This window comes from Penicillium angulare, assembly GCF_028827245.1.
Source record: "Penicillium angulare strain IBT 27051 chromosome Unknown utg000009l_segment0_segment0, whole genome shotgun sequence".
Taxonomy (NCBI): domain Eukaryota; kingdom Fungi; phylum Ascomycota; class Eurotiomycetes; order Eurotiales; family Aspergillaceae; genus Penicillium; species Penicillium angulare.
The window spans coordinates 1,288,236-1,308,004 of NW_026623168.1; the positions used below are offsets into that span (position 1 = coordinate 1,288,236).

The 19,769-nt window shown below is 47.6% G+C and overlaps 8 protein-coding genes across 8 annotated transcripts; 2 read left to right on the forward strand and 6 right to left on the reverse strand.

The window, feature by feature from the left end:
• Nucleotides 1–623: 623 nt before the first annotated feature.
• On the forward strand, nucleotides 624–2,211 carry N7478_012043 (putative MFS transporter; the record flags this gene model as incomplete). The annotated part of the gene is made up of 4 exons (XM_056928257.1): nucleotides 624–1,021; nucleotides 1,077–1,559; nucleotides 1,612–1,753; nucleotides 1,822–2,211. The coding sequence occupies 4 exons, from the start codon at nucleotides 624–626 to the stop codon at nucleotides 2,209–2,211; spliced, it is 1,413 nt and encodes a 470-aa protein (XP_056773984.1).
• Nucleotides 2,212–3,368: 1,157 nt separating this feature from the next.
• Nucleotides 3,369–4,494, forward strand: N7478_012044 (phosphatidylinositol-specific phospholipase C/glycerophosphodiester phosphodiesterase family protein; the record flags this gene model as incomplete). Its single annotated transcript, XM_056928258.1, has 2 exons — nucleotides 3,369–3,385; nucleotides 3,471–4,494. The coding sequence occupies 2 exons, from the start codon at nucleotides 3,369–3,371 to the stop codon at nucleotides 4,492–4,494; spliced, it is 1,041 nt and encodes a 346-aa protein (XP_056773985.1).
• Nucleotides 4,495–4,659: 165 nt separating this feature from the next.
• On the reverse strand, nucleotides 4,660–6,206 carry N7478_012045 (uncharacterized protein; the record flags this gene model as incomplete). The annotated part of the gene is made up of 9 exons (XM_056928259.1): nucleotides 4,660–4,777; nucleotides 4,830–4,914; nucleotides 4,979–5,248; nucleotides 5,304–5,400; nucleotides 5,454–5,583; nucleotides 5,646–5,776; nucleotides 5,826–5,911; nucleotides 5,965–6,058; nucleotides 6,117–6,206. 9 exons carry the CDS (start codon nucleotides 6,204–6,206, stop codon nucleotides 4,660–4,662), a joined length of 1,101 nt encoding a protein of 366 aa, XP_056773986.1.
• A 1,260-nt stretch (nucleotides 6,207–7,466) lies between these two features.
• Nucleotides 7,467–9,794, reverse strand: N7478_012046 (fungal specific transcription factor domain-containing protein; the record flags this gene model as incomplete). Its single annotated transcript, XM_056928260.1, has 6 exons — nucleotides 7,467–8,149; nucleotides 8,202–8,275; nucleotides 8,329–8,405; nucleotides 8,458–8,596; nucleotides 8,654–9,178; nucleotides 9,232–9,794. 6 exons carry the CDS (start codon nucleotides 9,792–9,794, stop codon nucleotides 7,467–7,469), a joined length of 2,061 nt encoding a protein of 686 aa, XP_056773987.1.
• An 870-nt stretch (nucleotides 9,795–10,664) lies between these two features.
• Nucleotides 10,665–12,035, reverse strand: N7478_012047 (uncharacterized protein; the record flags this gene model as incomplete). The annotated part of the gene is made up of 1 exon (XM_056928261.1): nucleotides 10,665–12,035. One exon carries the CDS (start codon nucleotides 12,033–12,035, stop codon nucleotides 10,665–10,667), a length of 1,371 nt encoding a protein of 456 aa, XP_056773988.1.
• Nucleotides 12,036–13,188: 1,153 nt separating this feature from the next.
• Nucleotides 13,189–13,979, reverse strand: N7478_012048 (putative SNF7 family protein Fti1/Did2; the record flags this gene model as incomplete). Its single annotated transcript, XM_056928262.1, has 2 exons — nucleotides 13,189–13,782; nucleotides 13,935–13,979. The coding sequence occupies 2 exons, from the start codon at nucleotides 13,977–13,979 to the stop codon at nucleotides 13,189–13,191; spliced, it is 639 nt and encodes a 212-aa protein (XP_056773989.1).
• Nucleotides 13,980–14,552: 573 nt separating this feature from the next.
• On the reverse strand, nucleotides 14,553–15,957 carry hacA (transcription factor HAC1; the record flags this gene model as incomplete). The annotated part of the gene is made up of 2 exons (XM_056928263.1): nucleotides 14,553–15,657; nucleotides 15,761–15,957. The coding sequence occupies 2 exons, from the start codon at nucleotides 15,955–15,957 to the stop codon at nucleotides 14,553–14,555; spliced, it is 1,302 nt and encodes a 433-aa protein (XP_056773990.1).
• Nucleotides 15,958–18,044: 2,087 nt separating this feature from the next.
• On the reverse strand, nucleotides 18,045–19,646 carry N7478_012050 (snoRNA-binding rRNA-processing protein ENP1; the record flags this gene model as incomplete). The annotated part of the gene is made up of 3 exons (XM_056928264.1): nucleotides 18,045–18,903; nucleotides 18,965–19,215; nucleotides 19,275–19,646. 3 exons carry the CDS (start codon nucleotides 19,644–19,646, stop codon nucleotides 18,045–18,047), a joined length of 1,482 nt encoding a protein of 493 aa, XP_056773991.1.
• Between the last annotated feature and the right edge of the window lie 123 nt (nucleotides 19,647–19,769).

Below are 19,769 nucleotides of genomic sequence, written 5' to 3' on the forward strand. Positions count from 1 at the left end.
ATGTCCAGTTCCGTATGCCCAGTCTTCGGACGCCGTGTCCAGCATATACTAGATCTTGAGGTTTTTGGGGTACCGATGAGCAAAATTGTCTACTTCCTCCCGGATAGAATGATGGCCTCGCTACGGTTAGCGTAGATCAGGTTGATCTCGGTTGTGTCGATGTCATTTTCACAAATCGCCAAAAAACCATGCTGAACTCAGACATCCATTTTGTATCGAGCAGTTCGGTTGTACATGAATCCACTTTGCAAGTTCTTTTGCATAACAAATCCAACCGCCCCTTCTTCATCCTGACTTGCCTTGCACTTCTCCCACTCGGTTTCATATGGATATTCTTCCCTGATTCTCGAGGATCATGGAAACGGTCAATGAATCTATTGTCAATGCTGCTTTGAAGGCATCGAATATGGCAATTCTACTATGTTTATATTCTTGTAGCCTGTTGTCTCCCGGCATCGGCATTTACCTTCGAGTCTAACCCGAAATGGTAATAGGACGCGAAATCCCCGTCGGATTTAATGAGGTTGGAATGGTTTTGAACCCTCTTGAACCCTGCATCAGCCCGGCTTTCATCTTTTTCGAGTTCCACTCTGCTTGGAATTCGATCTGTCAGTCTCAAAGTCATGGCTGAGCCAACTCAATCGCGTACTGGGCGCGTTATCACCCATGCCTTGGAGGAACTGGGTCTCGTCACCATGTGGCACTCATCCCGCGACGTCAAGTTTCTCTGCGCGCAACGATTCGTCAGACTGTTCGCCTATGGCGGCTCAACACTGATCTTAGTCTCTTACTTATCGGCCATTGGGATTCCAGATGATCGTATCGGTCTCTTTATGACTTTGACCCTGTGGGGAGATGTAGTGATCAGTTTCTTCTTGACTCTGTTCGCCGATCGGATGGGTCGCAAGGCAGTGTTATCTCTTGGATCGCTCTTAATGGCGGGTAGTGGGATTGTCTTCGCGCTCTTTGGCAATTACTGGATCTTATTGGCAGCAGCTGTCTTTGGTGTCATCAGTCCCAGGTTCGTCATCACCCCTCACTACAATTCCTTTCTTCACACTAACTATTTTCCGTAGCGGAAATGAAATTGGGCCGTTCCGCGCCGTGGAGGAATCTACTTTGGCGCATCTGACACCACATGAGTCGCTGAGTGATGTCTTCGCCTGGTATTCACTGGTCGGCACGGCAGGTACCGCGCTAGGTCAACTCATCTGTGGTTGGATCATTGGCTCGCTGCAGTCATTACACGGATGGGCATTTATTCCCTCTTGTAAAATTATCTTCTTCGTCTATGCGGCGATTGGAGTGGTCAAGTTTCTTTTGTCGCTGGGTCTGTCACGAAAGGTAGAAGCTACCAAGGAAGAGGGACAAGAACCGCAGCAACAGAATGGTGAGACACGACCACTTCTCGCCGACTCCAATTCGGCGGAGCAAGAAGACCAGCAACCACCAAAGAAGAAGTCTCTCTGGTCTTCTATTGACGGAGAACTGTTGTCTTTGATCATTCGACTTTTTATTCTGTTTGGTCTTGATTCCTTTGCTTCTGGGCTGGCATCACTGTAAGTTGGAGTTTTTTGATTAGCTTTCTGTTCACTCATTGACTCTCTCCAGGTCTTGGATGACATACTTCTTCAAACAGAAGTTTAACTTGCCCGAGGGCGAACTGGGCACCATTTTCTTCGTGACAAGCAGCATTGCCGCCGCCTCGATGCTTGTGGCTTCTTCGATCGCAAAGCGAATTGGCAACGTTAAGGTATGTGGATTTCTGTTCCCCCTTATCCTCCCTTGGCTTGAAGATTCGTGTCCGCTAACAAATACTAGACAATGGTCTTCACGCATCTCCCCTCAGCCATCTGTCTTTCGCTCATCTCTGTGCCCAACAACCTCCCAATGTCATTGACTCTTCTCGTTCTCCGAGCCTGTTCTCAGAACATGGATGTCGCGCCACGGTCTGCATTCCTTGCAGCCGCTTTACCCTCCGACAAGCGAACTGCCATTATGGGTGCTGTCAATGTCGTCAAGACTACCACTCAGAGTCTTGGCCCCCTTCTCACTGGTATCCTGTCCCGTTTCAATATGTTTGGCGTCTCGTTCATCATTGCCGGTTGCTTGAAGGTCGTTTATGATCTAGGTATGCTGTTCAGTTTTGCTGGAAAAGAGGCTGCTCAGCGTAAGCAGACTGCACAGGAAAACGATGAGGAGACTCAGTAGGTCTGTGCTGGCTGTGCCGGTGTCATCATTCTAGCCTGATGGGATTACCACAGGCCAGAAAAGAACAAAAAAAGTTAGGTTCCACAGAGACAGATATATTCTTTGATAGACTTACATATGTGTTTACTGAAACCGGTTGGTTGTGTGAATGAAACCAGCCACGATCTCAACATTCATTGATACAGATGAAAATAGAACTTGATACACATGTCCCACACTGACCAACTCCTACTATCTACTATAGCAGGTAAAGAATCTTCATAATTCAGCACAAGACCCTATGTGAATTGGTATGAAACATCACCGACTAATCATCTGACGTGCTATCTGTACTATTCGCCATGTCTCTCTGTCTTAGCCGAGTCATGCATGGGTTGGACGACCGGGATAGTCGGGGTTCACATTGATCCTTCAATCTACCAAAATCAACATACTACTGTACATTTTCCGATGGAATTAAGGCATAAATTAGGCAGATGCTTTTTCAATATTACCTTTTACCTTATTTAAGTTATTTTTCCCTTCTAAAAGTCTAAATAGCGATATTGGCGTGCAAATATTTGCGCCAGCTCCACGCCAATAGGCAGCCATTAAACCGCGACCCCGGAAGCCAATGTCGATCCGATTCAATAAAGCAGAGACTGCGAAATACTAAGTTATCTTTAAATTTATGCGCCTGGATTCTCAGAAATCCACCGACGGAGATTTGATGCATCCATTAGGAATTCTGGAACGGTCGGTGCCTTTTTCTGGTTCTACACGTAATGATCGACATTGGCTGTGAAGATACCAATCAAGCTTCTCATTGCTCACGATATGCGCCAACTCCACTTGAATCATTAAAATCACAGTTACATTTAAACTTACAATTATAGTCACAGTGACACTTATAGGCAAATTAAGTATCGCTACATTTTACCTTACCTCCCGAACACGAGACTTTTCCTCCTCATGATTCCAACTCTACGGGTGATATAGTAGGGAACTAACTGGGCGAGGAACAATTCGCCATAATGGAGTATTCACATCACACACGCTCTTTTTATTCCCCAAGATTGGTAATTCCACAAGCATCGGAAGAATCAAAGGAAAAATATCGATCAAGAACAAGAACAAAACGGTCGCTGATCTGCTGTATCCTACGACAACCTTGTTATATGCTATTGGTGATTGTGTATGCTCTGTCTCTTTCTTTATCTCCCCGATTCTCCTGAAATACTCTTGAATACTACGGATTTCACGTAGCTAACTTATCACAGTGGTCTTTTGACTCTTCTCTCCCTCGCCTGGGATAGTGCACTCTCCTTTCTCGTGGAACAACAGGATCCAAGCATATTTTCCGGTCATCATCCTTCTTCTTTCTCGAGCTGGTTTACACACGGCGTAAACCCAGTCCCCTGTCACTCTCATAACGACTATTGGCGCCGTATCCCCTTATACTCAGCTGTGGCGGCAGGATGTACCAGTGTCGAGGCCGATGTCTGGTTAGATGGTAATGAACTGCGAGTCGGTCATTCGCGAAAGACAGTATTGCAAAGCCAGTCGCTACGAAGCCTCTATCTTCATCCACTCCTAGAGATGCTTGAGTACAATAACCCATCGCCGGCCAATCTATCAAAATCTGGTGTTTATGAAAGGCGTGCCGAGGGCAGTAACAACGATCCTGTCGGGATATTCGTCAATGACCCATCACAAACGTTGGTTCTTCTCATTGATTTCAAAAAAGATCCAGAACAGATCTGGTCTTTACTTGTTCGACAATTGGCTCCACTGCGCAACAGAGGATATCTCACACACTTTGATGGCTCTGAAATGATCCATCGCCCTGTCACTATCGTCGCTACGGGTGATGCACCCTTCCACCGTATCTTGGAATCCGCTCCAATACGCGATATCTTCTTCGATGCCCCATTGAATAGCATCATTCATACCCCTGACCTCTCGAAAAAGGCATCTGATTATACCCAGAGAGAAAATGATAGCTTGATGATCAGTGCAGAGAATAGTTATTATGCCTCTGGTGATTTTCACAAAATTGTCGGCTCCCTTGCGCTCGGTAGACTTACGCAGGATCAGCTTGCCAGGTTACAAGAGCAGGTTAAGGCAGCACATGCACGGGGTTTAAAGATTCGCTACTGGGGAACGCCAACGTGGCCTGTTGGTTTGAGGAATCATATTTGGCGCGTCCTGATTCGGGAGAATGTGGATGTCCTCAATGTCGATGACCTTTACGGTGCAACGAGGCAGGATTGGCAATCTCGAGGTTGGTGGATTGATCTTTGATCTACTTGCACGATCTTTATTTCATGGCATAATAGAATGAGCATTTCTATACAAATCCAATCCAAATCGAATGATGAAATAAATTATTCTCTTCTGGTATATCATTATATTCGAATGGATTTTATTCACAGTCGTAAATTTTAAACCTCGTCACGCTTAATCATTTCACAGTACCAACTTGAAGTCAGGGTTGCGGTCATCATTGTACCCCATGTATTGGTCGTATTTGCCATTCTTCTTGTCGCGATTGACTTTGGCGCAATATAAGACATTGCACAGAATCCTGTCAATGTTAGATGGCGTCGATGAAGGCTCCAGGGAGATGATATACTCACATAAACCACGCAAATACAAGCAAGCCAAGGATGATGGTGTGTCCCCGATGGAACTGTGGTCCATCCTTGGAGGGATAGTTGAAAGCTATTGAGGTCATCCAGTAAGTATATGGTCAATGACATCTTTATAGAGAGGCAAGGGATCATACTCGCAACAAATCCACCGCAATTTGCGATTGCCAGCTGCAACGCTGATGTTGTGGCTCGTTTATAGTGTCCGGCTGAATTGTTTGACATCCAAACCAATATGCATGGAACACTGGCATACTGTCCAGTGGCCATAAGGAAGGTCATCCCATATTGAACTTTGGGAGAGTCGATATTGGCAATGACGGCGTAGCCGATGATAGCAATTGGAAGGGTGAAGAGCATCACAACACCTCGCAGATGAAGACGATCCGATACAAAGGCCACAATTACTGCAGAGTCCCGGTTAATCAGATGGTTACAGACTATTAAGAGGTTTGACCTTACCTGTAACGACAGTTGCCACTGCATAGGGAATGACAGACCAAAGCTGGACTTCGTTGGCATCTTTGGCAAATCCAAGATTTTGGATAATGGTCGGTAGCTGAAATTTGATCGGTTAAATTTGCTTCAGCAGGGCGGACCAAGTCAACTCACAAACAACCCAAACGAGTAAAGACCAGATAAAATGGCAAAGTACGCGGATGCAGTGAGCCAAAGTTGCACATTCAACACACCGCGACGTACTTCAGACCACATGAACTTTTCTTCCTCGGCAACAAGAGTCCTGTTGGTATCGTCAGTACAAGGACTCGCTTTTAACGTTTGTTTTGGAATTGAGTATCATACCCATCTGCGCTTTTAGGATTATCCAGCAGTAATCTCTCTTGACCAAACGCTCTCTCGTCATCTGACAAGAACGATGCCGATGCCAGAGAATTTGGAAGAAGAAAAAAGCTGAGAGCACCACATGCAACGGTCTATCTTGTTAGTAGCCATAGCTGATAACAAGGGTCGGTTGTCACATACCAAAAGACCCTCGATGATGAAAATCCATCTCCATCCTTCCAGTCCTCCTCGGGGGGCAATTTCGGCGAGTCCGCGGGCAAGAAGACCTAATTGTGACTTAGATTTCTATTCAATTTGAAATTTGCTTTGAAACACTTACCGCCAAAGGCACCTGACAGCGAGGCTGCGGTATAGAACAAACCAATGCGAAGAGCGAGATCTGTACGTCGGTAGAAGGAGGACAAGTAAAGCACCTGTGACTATTAGTCCAGGCTCAAAATCTTTCCATTCAAATAACAAGGCTTCTCCTACCATTCCGGGTAGCAATCCACCCTCAGCAACTCCCAGGAGAGCGCGAACTGCCACGAATCCAGCGTAGTTTTGGACAAAACCCAGACACATTGTAATTATTCCCCAAAGAACAGTCAAGAAAGGCAGCCATAACCTCGGGGACGCTTTTTTCAGAACAAGATTACTCGGCAGTTCACTTGATAGACACGATTAGCGTTGAACAGCAGAGGATAAAGAACGTGAACCAGTGCCACTGCTTCAGGACTGCATAATCTCACCTGCAGACATAAAAGAGATAATACACTGTCAAGCCAATGTCATACTGGTTATCAGTAATGCTGATGTCCGTCTCCAATCCAATAATTTTGGCATTTCCGACATTTGTACGATCGAGGAACGAGCAAAGAAAGAGCAAAGCTAGTGTGGGCAGGATTCTAGCATCAAATCACGTTAGCTCATACTCATTCCAGAACTCATAGATTGTGAAAGTTGAGAGGTAATTACCGAAAATCCAACTTCAACAACAAGCTCCGCGTTAACTTCTGCTGCTCCGCAAGATCCCCAAAGCGACTCCCTTGTTCAACATGGTTCTTTGACTCCTCCAACTCCATAATCCCTGCCTTTGGCTCCATGACCAGGCTATAATTCAGACTAATACTTCAGTCTTCTGACACGTATCTTGCACGAGGCTATAGCTGCGAGTTTGTGCAGGTCTTGTCTTATCAGAGCAAGGAAAAAGGAGCTGACGCGAGGTTTTTCCCCCTTCGGTTCCCACATCTGGGCCCGAGCGCATGGACCCTTTTTGTCTCCGCTTTTCCCCGGAATTCTGGGGCTTAGCCCAGTCTTGTCATAGCTTCTTTCCCCGGACGAATGAATCTGTTCCTCGTGGGGGGTTTGTGGATGTTGGATGGGTGGGTTAAGGTTCGGCGTCTAGTTTTGATTCCGGTGCGGTCGCTGAATTGTTCTTGAAGTGCGGAGGAGCTAAAGCCCACGATTTGATCTCTTTGTTGTTTTTATTGGGGTTTTCTGATCCGTTCTGGGCTATTTTGGCCTCTTCCGATCGTCGATTATGCATTTTTGCTTTCCCTCGGAGTTTTGTTGGGGCTCCAAGAGCTCTACTGCATACCAGAATGGCTTTCTGTTGTCATAGAGGCTCTATCTGGATTAGAGAATGGCCTAGCGTGGCTTATTATGTGCCCTTTGAGGCTGAAAGTATGAAAAAAAAAAAAAACATGGGCAAGCCGAAAATGAAAAGAACCAAATGGAATTGAATGTCTTTCGGAGTGCCTATTTATCGCGACGCATGTATTATTTATGTTTTAGTGAAGTATATACAGATGGCAATAATGCATACGTCGCTCATTAGCTGCGCTATAGCCCAAAGTCAGTATTGGCAAAATCAAGCCAATCCCAGCTCAACATATCATCCACAGACACATCAGGAATCGATGCTCCAAACGCACTTCCAGCTCGATTAACCGCATCAATGATTTGGTCGTCTGACATGGCGGAGAATTGCATAGGCTCGGTCCAGATATCCGTCGAGAGATCAGGCTGGGTTACTGGTAAAGAAGTACCTTGGTCTAGCGTGGATGAAAGTATCGAATCGGGGTGATCTAGATGTCTTCCAGGTTGGATGTTGGAAATGTTAGGCTTTCGCCGGATGAGTTCTCGTAGAAAGCGCCCGTATAGAACTGAACTGCCATTCCGATGGGTTGGTGTTGCACCGATTCGTTCGAGAACTCCGGCGGTTTCTTCGATGAGGGTTCGCACACTTGGTGCTAGGCTGGATCTGCTATCGCCAGGCGTGATGCTTAGGCTAAGTGCAGAGCAGGCAGCGAAGGAGATCATGATAACGGTATTATTGGGCATGGACTTTAACCGGACTTCGCCTTGGATAGCGGCCCGGAGAACGTTGAGTGCAGCGGAGAGACTGGCTGCGCGGAAGAAGCGCTTCACTTCGAGTGGCGCTGTAGGGTGATTGATGACACCGCCATATGTTGATAGCTGGGTGTGTGTCACTAGAATCTCAACATAAGGCGGAAGGGAACGGGCTGGATTCTCGTGAGCAGTTTGCTGGATAATAATGATGATGCTTTGTCTTACCTCCACCTTCGCTGATCGCCAACGCCCAAGTGTTATACCAGTTTTCATAGAAATTTTCAATAGTTGATTTGATCCTAAGCCAGTTGTCAGATTAGTTGAGTGGATCGTTTTTATCATGTCAACATACGATTGTGCGGCCTCAGATCCGGTATCAACAACTCGATAGCTATCACAGCTCGACTTAACTTTTCGAAATAGTCCATCCTGAGCTTGTCAGCAGGTTATAGTGATCTCTTCATCCCCTTGCAATACGTACAAGATCTCTTCGTAGAATAGCCATTGAATTCATTGGGCCATCCCGTCGATCTGCAATATCTGAGTGATGCCATAGATCACAATGCTCGAGAAGCGCCGCTGGAGGCACTGTATAACTTCTGCCGCGCGCAAGGCAAACGCTAGATCATAGATTAGACACAGCAAACCAATATAGGATCATGTAAAGAAAATCTTACCCTCTTTCAACAACAAATAAGGCAATCCATGTCCTCTCGCGTCTCCGTAATAGTCGACGTCCCCACTGAGAGTCAGGGTCAACGTCATGAAACCCATCCATATGCAATGCTCTCTTTGCATCAATACAATCAGCCCGAGCAAGGCGACTCAAAATATCCCGATCAAAACTCGATGACGGCGTGACGATCTTATTCAAAGATAAATCCAACGCCACAGTTAGCGCCATAGCAATATATGAACATGTGTCATCGTCACCCAGTCGTTCTCCAGGTGGCATCCATGGTACATTGACCATGAAAGCGAGTACTATTTCCACAGATCGATGCCGACGTATCATCACCTGCTTTGTTAGCCATTTGCAATGCCTGCCCAGTCGCTTCGATAAAGCTGCAGCGGAGGGTAAGAACAAAGCCGCGGCAGCAAGAATCGAAGTGAACAAAAAGGCAGACTGAGCGCGCACAAAGCTTGCGGTGTGCACTAGGGGATCTAGTCCCCATCTTGTATGAGCAAGATTTTGATAAAAGCTGGCCAAGGTATTAGCAGATAAATTCAGTGCAACTTGTGATTGGCTACTCACAATGAGAATAATGACTCCGACTCGTCAAAAGTAACCAACCCCAAATCAACGGGGTCAAGATCCGATCCAATATCCAAGTAAGCCGTCGTAGGTACAAAAAAAGATCTCGCACCAGAATCCACGGTGCTAATCTCCTGCGTTGACGGCGTCACTAACGTCGGCTGCGGAGACTTTTGTGTCCTGCGCACGCCAGTCGGCGATAGTTGCAGATCTGATGCGCGCGCAAGAAGCTGCAAGGGATTCTCGGCATCATCAAGAGCAAGACTTTCATCTGCATTAGCGTCGCGCGGAGACGGCAGGTTCCCCGCTCGTCCCCGGCTATCTAGGAAACTGTCCGACTCGCTCTGTAATTGCCCCTGGAATTGAGTGAGAAGCTCTTGTAAGCCCGTTATGGCTTTCTGAGCATCATCAGGATCAGCAGAGTCCACTTTCGGCCTTTTGATAGCCTGTTCAATTTGGTGGATGGCTTTCTCTAATCCCTTGCGTTTGCTAGGAGGGAAGGGAAAGTAATCAGTAAAATCCTTTATGGCATTGGAGATCGGACACTCGGTTTGATCAAACATACTTCTTCACGCCCTTCTGGCGGCCAAGATGATGACTTGGTACAATACAATCGACATCGCTGGCCCGGCATTTCTCACAGCGCTCATGGTCCGTCGGCCTGTTGCAACGGATCTTACTCCGGCGACAATTCAGACACGCAGGCTGTTTTCCATGTTGGCTGGGAGTGGACCTTACCGACTCGGCCTCCATGGGTGTGCTGCCACCAAGGGAGTATGGGGATGTACGTATACAATTACACGCGTATCCCCCTCACTGGCATTGGCATTGGCATTGGTTATCGGGTAATCGGATGTGGAGAGGAGAAGGAAGTTAAGTTTGCTCTGGGTTATAGTGCCATAATCCGCTCGCCCTTCAACAAGCCCTGCCGGGCTAGCTCAATCGGTAGAGCGTGAGACTCTTAATCTCAAGGTTGCGGGTTCGACCCCCGCGTTCGGCTATTCCTAAAAATAACCTGAGATATCTTTTTTTGTCCTTTCGTTTTTTTGATCCATTACGATTGTAATCTTTTCCTTGAGAAAGAGAGAATTGTCGACATGTTGACTTTTTTTATTTGTATACAAATTGACCTTGCGATCGGCAAATTATCGCCCAGGGGCCAGATCTGCCTTCCAAGGTTACAAGGGCATTTACTATTCAAAATTCTTCGTCAGATTCAAGTTGGTAAAGCTCAAAGGGTATTGATTATGTATGTATCCAGGAAAGTCCTGGCTGAGCACATATCTAAGGGTCATATTTTATTAACATGGCATATACGCCAATTTTTGGAAATACAATAAATGATCGGTTTCAGCTGCAACATGAATAGTCTCATCATCAACTAAGTACCGCCAATAAATCTGGCACACATATGTCTACCATTAGCAGTCTGATCATGCAGCCCGACCGATGTCATCAGAATCACCAGCAGGGCGAACAGCAGGCTGCCCTTCGGAGTGAGCCTCGGAGTGTGCTTCCGGTTGTCCCTCAGACCCCAGGTGTCCCGCAGAGGGTCCTGCAGAAGGTCCCTCAGAAAGCCCCTCCCTAGGTACCTCACGTTGCCCATTCAACGCCCCCGAAGCCTCAACCTGCACCATAGGCTGAGGAGGACTCAACAACGACTCACGAGGCTGCTTCCAATCAACATCACCCGGCTTCTTGCTAGGTCTTGTCCGCATATTCACCGGCATTGGAGCCTCACCCAGCACAGTCGGGTACTTATACCGGAATCCCCAAACAAAGAACAACTTCAGCTTCTTCCCAAATCTATAGCTATCCCACTGCTTGCGCAGTTCTGCGGCATCTGCTTGGCTTCGGGGACGGAAGCCCTTCCGCCATGCGATGATGAACAGAAGTGTCAAGGGGAGAATGGTAAATGCCCAACAGAGTGGGAGACCGCGTCGCGTTTGCCAGCCTAGCATCAGGCGGCGGAAACGTACCCATGCTTCGATGAAGCCGGCAATTAACCAGATACCGATCCAGCCGAAGGTTAGGATCATTACTAGTGCGAAGGGGGAGATGCCCATCCAGTATGAGTCGAACCACCAGTTGTCTGATTCGTCCCAGTATCCACTGCAGCCATAGTAGTACGTACAGTCGCTGTTGCTGCTGCTGCTGCTGCTGCTGCTACTGCTGTCACTGTTATATGGGTAACCGCAGGTATCTTCCATTGTCGCTGGGTAATATTCTGAGCTGAGGTAGCTGTATGTATCGGATGGGACTTGGGTAGGTTCAACAAAGATGTAGTCGTAGGTGTAGGTTGTTGGTGAGAAAGGCTCCGAGTCATCGACTGATACTGAGGTTGATCTGGCGGTTGTTGGGAGAAGACTCTCCACTCCATCTGGTGGGTAGACAGGGACAGCTGATGTGGTCGTCCAGTCGGATGAACATGATGTTGGCGCGGTGTAGGTGATATTCACCACGTAGACGGTATAGTGATATTCATCGGTGTCGTCGTCGTAGTAGTTATAATACACTGGAGTGCCGACGCTGGTTGGGTAGAGTTTTTGGATGATAGTCACATCGGAAGAGCTGTCGATAGAAGTAATAGTGGACAAGGCTTCTGGAAGTGGAGATATTGTTGGTTGGATCTCCTGAATAGAAGTGGTGATTGTCGGATCTTCGGTTTCATAGTAATAATCATACTCAGTCACACGGACCTGTTCATAGGCCTCGGTGACGATCCATGGTCTAGCCCATGTAAATGGTAGAAGTAAAATAGTCAAAACGAGCGACAAAATATTAAACGAATGTGAAGGCGCCATTATTGGCAATGGCCCTTATGGGATTAAAAACGAAAGACGAGTGTAGAAAAATCAAAAAACAGCCTCATGGTGCATGGTGGTATTTGAAGGAATCAGCCAAATGAGCCAAGTTTGCCCATGGCGCTACAGAAGCTATCTTTGGGGGCGAATCAATGCGCCTTTGGATACTAGAGAGCCTCAATTGGGACTAGGAACGCCTCTTTTCTCATATTTGGGGAATTTGATTGGTTTAGCGCGTTGCGTCCTGAAAGCAGGGTCTGGGTTTAGACTTAGTTTGGGTTTTAGGCTTTGCGAGATTGGAGTCTGGGCTCGCTTAGGAGATTAGGGGTCTGCGAGGATGTAGTAGAAATGATTAATATTGAGATGGAAGGAAGAAAGTATATTGCAGTATACTCTACTCCCATAGACATTGTGCTAGAAACACATGCTGGAATGGTATAATATGAAAATATTCCACTGCAGAGAAATAGAGAAAAGCATCTGGATACTGCAAACCTTGGAATATTCAGCCACTGTTGATGTTGCTTGGACCCTGAACAGAGGCAAACGGCACTAGCTCCGGGGGTTCACCGAGCCGACGATGGGGCCAAGGTGATTGGATCTCGCATCTTGGCATTTTCAGTGTGTAGTTTAGCGTCATTTTCGGGCCATTTTTAGCATGAAAGCAGGATTATACAAAGTTCCGAGGGCATAACTTAGTTAATATGAGTTGTTACTTTGTCACGGGACTCGGCCGTAAATCAAAGTCCATTCACGTGGATATCAACGCAGAGCCGCAAATACTACAATACTACATCCCCACAGTGAGCCCAGAATAAGTCACGTACAAGATATTGAAAAAGATGAATTCTGAATATGAAAAAGGTGAAAAGTTTGTTCAGGCATTGGACGTAACTTCGTAATGAAATAAATAAAGGATGGAGGTGACAAGGCTCTGAGTCAATCAATCTGCCAAGCCATTGCCAGTTGCCTCAATCTAGCAAGAGGAACTGGATGCATGTGATCAGGAAACAGAAGAACAAGGAAAGAAAGAGACAACAAGATGGCGTAGATCTCAACGGCGAAGCAGAGACAGGGTGATAATCTCCCCAGGTATCATATACAAGATACAACCAGCACTACTACTAGACAGCCCAGACAGTCCGCCTATAGCCTAGTTTATTGCCCGTAAAGCCTGCAATCTCGCACTCAACCCATCCTCCACCTCTGCATCCGCTTTAACAGGCTGCGCCTGCTCCTTAACCTCCGCCTCGGGCGCCTTATCAGCCTCCAACGCCATCCGCATATCAACTCCCGCATCATCCGCCAACTGCTCCATCAACCGATCAACCTCCGACTCCCCCTCAGCTCCATACTCCTGCATCGACACTCCCTGCGCAACATCCTCAATTGCAGAACTAGCAATCTTAAAGTCTTCTGATCGGGCCAGGAAATTGTTCGCATGCGCCATTAGATGTTCGAGATTCACGCTCTTAGACGCGGCGTCTAGACCGCGTGAGGCGAGCGCAAGAGTTCGAGATGTGTCACGGGTGCTTTGGGCGGCTTTTAGTTCGTTGATAATTACATCGGCGCGGGCTGCTTCGGATTTTAGTGTTACTTGGCGTTTCTTTTCGCGGATCGCGGAGCCGGCGTGGATGCGCGCGATTTGGAATTCGCGGTTCTTCACTGCTTTGTCTGCTTTGGCTTTTTCGGATTTGAAGGTTGCTTCTGCGCGGGCGGCTTCTTTCTTTAGGCGGTTGGAGTGAAGCTGGAGGTTATGGGTTAGTATATATAAATAAATATCATCTTTGTGAATTTGGACATATATTTGGACTTGGGATTCAGGTGATCGCCATGTGAGTGCGGGTGCGTATGCATGGAGGGGAAGCGGTGCGGGGATGAATGAAACTGTCAACTTACCTTGACATTCGTGCGGGCCTCGAATATAGGGTCCTTGCGAACCATTGTGTTTGGTACTGTGTGAGTAATTTAGGTGAAGGGTTAGAGAGATATGAGGGATGAGGAGAGTTCTGGTCTGGAGAAGCCAGTTGGAGAGGGGCGGAGGATTTGGCGCGTGGCAAACGTCACTGACCGCATTCAGTGCATTCTTAGTCTCGTCACATTTTAGCGACGGGATTTGACACTCATGATTTATTGATATTTACTGTACAGTATGATGATTCAAAGGATACATCTTTAGGCTTCTACAATGTGTTTGATGGGATAACTGGTATGTGGGTGGCGATAATAGGCAACATAATTGCCATAGCCGGGTAAACATTCCAGCACTCACCACTTGGGCACTATAACAGAAATACCAATAACTACGACGGAGTGCTATGTAGTGATGTGCTTATTGAAGTTGCATATTATGAGACAATTACTGTTTACGGTGGATAAGATCAGAAATGAATGTTGGAAAAGCCAGTCGACTTCTTGTTTGTTGGTTATCAAAACACAACTAGTATACAGCCAAATAAAACATTGGGATGATGATAATGATCATAATAAAATAAAAAAAACATTGAACCCTTGTCCTCAAAGTTGCTTGCCCATCAGCAGAGACGTCATGGTCTCGCTTGTCTTCGAACTCCAGGAACTCCGTGTACTCCGTTGATGAATTCTCTTTCCGTAACTGCGTCGCCGGCCGGATTTCGTAGTCATGGTGACTGTCCGTCGGGATTGTTGTCGAGATTGGTCGAGACGATCGATTGCCCAGATCAAGGTTAACAACGATACCCACCGCGGTCGACCCTCCGGGGCGTCGATCGACTCGGTCTGCGGGGAAAACTGCTCACTAACCGCTAGCTGCAATGCTCTGCCCGTCGCATCGCGAAGTGGACGCGCCAAGGCTGGGCTGCACGCTAGTAGTCTGGTAAGAAGCTTCATCCGAAAGACTGGTCGGGTCGACGCCTTCGAGGGCGACAGACTCGGGGCCGAAATCAACCATAGAATCAAAGGAAAATGCTGATAGATCTCCTCCGTCGAGAACGCCAAAGGCAAACCCGTCTTCAGGGAATGAAGGATTTGACTCATCGGGTGAATCACACTTGAATAGGCGGCGGAAGTCATCGTCAGAAAGAGGAGCTGCAATGTCATTTGCAGTTGGAGTTTCGATCTCGGATCCGAGGTCGAAGAGAGGGAGGGCGCTTCCAGCTCCTTCGAGGCCACCGACCGACACTGCAGGTCACACAACACCGCTGCAGGATGTTGTGTCGCGTCGGAGGCTTCAGCCAGAGTGGAAGGCTTGAGGGTAGGGGAGAACTCGGCGGAAGGGGTAGGGAACGGGATACGATCCATGGCGAATTCATCGCCCCCTTCTTGCTTGAACAAGGTAGGAGTGAGAGTGGGGGATTCGGAGGTGACATTGACTGGGGAACCAGCCTTGGGGGTGACACTGCGAGAGCCACGGACTTCGGCGGACAACTGGGCTACTTGTTTTGATAACCGGTTGTTCTCGACCTCCATCTGTGTTAATCGTGACAGCAGGAACTGATTTTGTTGTTCCATGCGGATCTTTTCAGTCTCCAGCTTCTCCATTTCGAGTCTCTTGCGCTCGCGTGATGTTTGAGCGGCGGCGCGATTTCGGAGAACTCGCTCGATACGTCGTTGTTCTTTCTCATCATCTGTCTTGGCACGTTTTCTATAAGATGGAAATCTGGTTAGTCGTGGTCTTTATTTGGAATCTCGCAAGTGACCCATAATTTAAATATGGATCATCTACATCATCAGAACAATCAACATACCGTGGAGGGAGATTTGTCTTCGGGACTGGAAGTTCCTGGCCCCATGACTTTCTCTTCTTTGATGGCTTCTTCTCATCCTCTTCGTCAAGGGTCTCCGGCTCCGGAGAGTCCAGATTTGTGTCTGCGGGGGAGACCGTGAAGATGTCCGAAGAAGGAGACGCTGGTAAATCCAGCGGATTGATAGTGGTTTCCGTCATGATCTCGTTGCTGTATGTGTGGGTATGCCTTTCTAATGGCGGGGGATATATGAAAGTGGATTATCCTTAAAAGGGAGTTCAGATGACCACACACTCAAGACCACAGTGTCATCATGGGCATCGGAGACCAATCGGGAGAGAGAAGGGGTGAGTCAGCGCAAGAGGCCAGGTGTTTCCTTTGGAGAGGAAAGACTGCAAGCGGGAAGGAAGCTGGTTTAAGTAGAGGCCAGCGTGGCTCATCCTCCCTTTCATAGGGGAATACCAAGGTTACCAAAATTACACTTAATTACACCTAAACAAAGGGGCGAATTCCCGGTGGGAAGAGGGGGGATACTTAGTTCCAACATACAATTTAGCTTGGATTATCATGTACCGTCCCGTGTCGTCGTCAGCCCCGTGACTCATCTGATACATAAATTACTCCGACCCAACCATTTCCACCAATCACAGCTCGAGTTCCGTGTCTCTTCCCTGCGCCCCTGGATTCCACTTGTTTCGTTTGTTTCGTGTCAGTCTCACTCTCCTAATGTACTATAGTCAATTGCTATGAATAGTTTGACTCAAGCGGGTCTAGGCAGTCGAGCACGGAGCCCCGGGACTCCCTTGACTTCCGCTTGGCTGAACACTGCTCTACATGTGGATGTTGCAGTATTGCGCACCTATTTCCATACTCGTTTCGTTCAATCTCACATACTCTAGTCTGCAGATAGGCCCCCAAGGCCCCCCCCTAAAAGTGTAATACATATCCATATAGTCTCCCGTGCTAACACACCGATCTTCGGGGGTTTTCATTTTGGGGCTGAAAACGCAAGGGAAAAACCCACTTCCCAGGCCTCCGAGTCGCACGACCAGCCATCTTGTGCAAGTACATCAGTCGAGGCTGTCACCCATCTTGGAGACTAGACTGCGACGTGCGGCATCTATCGTCATTCATTCGCCTTTCAGGGGGGGAACCGAGTGGATCCGGGCGCAGCACATCCAGACTTTAAAGTGGGAGACCATGTAATAATACATGCGTACAGTCTACATCTGAACGGGGCATTCCAGGAGTCCGGTGAAGCTCGGTTACAAAATGTGGAAATATAATCCATACGGAGTACGCATACTACTGTATCTCTGCTCCCTAATAAACACCCCGACGGGGCACGGAGTCCAGGCCTGGACTTGCCATTTTCTAATTCTCCGTCTAACCCCTGAGAACCTTTGATGTGGGTTTTGGAATGCTGCATGGAAAAGGGGAAACGCCCCATGATTCGGCAGATAAATTAGCAGTTGCGAGATTGAAGCGGGGTCAATCCTACCGAAGGCTCTCGAACGACACGGAACAATAAAAATGAGGAATAAATGAGGGGTTTTAAGTTAGGCTTCGCAAGATGGCGTATTGAGTAGAGAGTGCGCCAACGTTACAGGCACATGAAACATTTGAACTGATGGAGAAAACGGAGTATAATCCACCGGGGATTATCATAATTGGTGTGATTTTATCCCTGTATACGTACTACTACAGGGTTATAATGTATGCAACTATATGTATGTGTATGTGTATACACATATCTATCCAACGAGTTCTGTTGCACAAAAGATCATCAATAGTATTAATTCACTCGCAGACGAGCTGGACAAGTCATTTCAGCTTAAGCTGAGGCCGAGGCAAAAGACTGTATCTGGTACACAATTGGTCAATATCCGAGCTGGATCGTCTTGCTACAGAGTCGATCATCCCCACAGTTCAGGTACTCCGTTCACCCTGCATACTGTAACCTATACATCCCCTGAAAAATGATATACAATCCTGTTGGAACTTGAAGTTCAAGTTAGCGCAAATTCTATTTCAATTGATCTGCGCGTTACAGAAGAACGATTTTAGTGTTTCATCTGGGATACTACAATGTCCGGATCATGGACTCAATACGGGAAATGGAAACACTGAAGTGTTATGAAGGAATTAAAATCAACTTTTATTCATCAAACATTGGAATGTTCTCAAGGTATCCAAGCCCCCAGAAAACAGTAACATAACGCCAACCGTGCGCGTGCTCATGAAAAGTTCGTAGGCAATATATGCAAAGAGAAACAGAAGGGAAAATCTACATAGTCACATCCATAGTATCATCGCCCGCATCAAGAGCACTCTGGGCCTCCGGGTTAGGAAGAACCACTCCCCGACCACGACCAGCGAGCAACTCTCGTCGAACTTCAGGTCCGATATCTTTGTGTCCCCGGACCAGCAACAGGTCGAGAAGAGCTTCACGCTGATCCTCGGTGATATCGTTTCGGTATCGCTGCGCAAAGACCAGGAGAGATTGGTGCCATAGAACGGGCAACTTATATCCCTTGGAGCTTCCATCCATTAGACTATCCTCCGCTCCGTCGGCGGCACGGAAGCGCATGAAGTGGAAGACAAGAGCATCAATGACCTTGTAGGGAAGGGCATATTTCTTTTCCAAGAAGACACGAATAAATGTGTTCACTGAACCTGTGCTCTCTATGGATCGCAAGGACTGCTCAGCGGCTAGGTCGCACATGCGGAGAAGGGCGGCAGCGGAGTGAAGTACTGGAATCGAGACACGGGAAATCACAGAGGAGACGATGTGAGCTTCGCGCAAGGTACAGGTACCGCCGGAAACGAGAGGGAAAAGGAATCCCTTGAAGAAGCATGCCGGCTTGTAAAGGGCCTTGCGCATGGCGTTGTAGGTGTGAACGTTAACCTTCTTGGTCTCGTGGATCTCTTCGCGGACACGCTCCAGCAGCACACTGTTGATGAACTCCTGGGCTACGTGTGGCTTGGAGGAGATGAAGATGCGAGTACCGGCGTAGACGGCATTGGCGGTCCATCTCTCGGGCTGCGTGATATCGAGGAGGGTCGGCCAGTTGGGCACAGATGGAAGAATTTTGAACGGCTTGGGGAGCGGGCCAGACTTGTAGCGAGAAAGAATCATTCCAACCCTAAAAGATAGTAGCTTGGTTAGTTTAGTTCCGCTAGAATGGTCCAGAATAGTTCACATACTTCTCGTAGACTTCGATGGCCTTGGCCGGGATCTGAACAGCATCCTCGGCATCTCCCCCACCTTGAATATGTGGCCCACCAACAGTCTCACCAGCCAGCTTAGCTTCATGCTCGGCAATCTTCTCCAAAATCAAGTCCGCAAGATTTGTCGTTTGACCGGCTGCCGCAGGGTCTTTGGGGTGGAAAATGGGGTCTTCTTCGTGGCCAGGCATGAATTTGTTGAACATATCAAGGTCGTTAGGATCAACTTCCTGTATTATTATTAGCATTTGAGATAAAGAAGCCGCGAGGTTTATATTGAAGCTCTTACCACTTGCTCGACCTCATCGTCTACCCATTCTTCCTCGTTCTGGAAGTTCTCGTCGTCCGACAATGGCTCCTCTTCAAATCGGGTATCAAATTCAAAAGCGGCATTGGATTTAGGTTGCATAGCACCCTTAGTGAGTTCTCGCTCAGCGGCATCCTCATCTGCCAATTCCTGTCCAATCTGCAGAATCTTGCGGGACATCTTGGCATCGATAAAGCGCTGCTGTTGCGCTTCTTCACCATCCTCGCCATCCTGGGTTCGTCGCTTTTCTTTCTTTCCAGTTTGGGTGCGCAACTGCCCCGCAGAGGAGATATCCTCTGCTAGAGGGTTATGGCGGCGGGCCGCGGCCGCACGGGAGCTGGTAGCCTTGGGCATAATGATTTCTGTCTTCGGATTTGTATAATCCCAAGATCGCAACTCAGGACAATCCGTCAATGTTCGTTGAGTACCCGGGAGAGGCAGCACAATGTGTGTAGTTATTTTTTTTTCTGCCAGGCG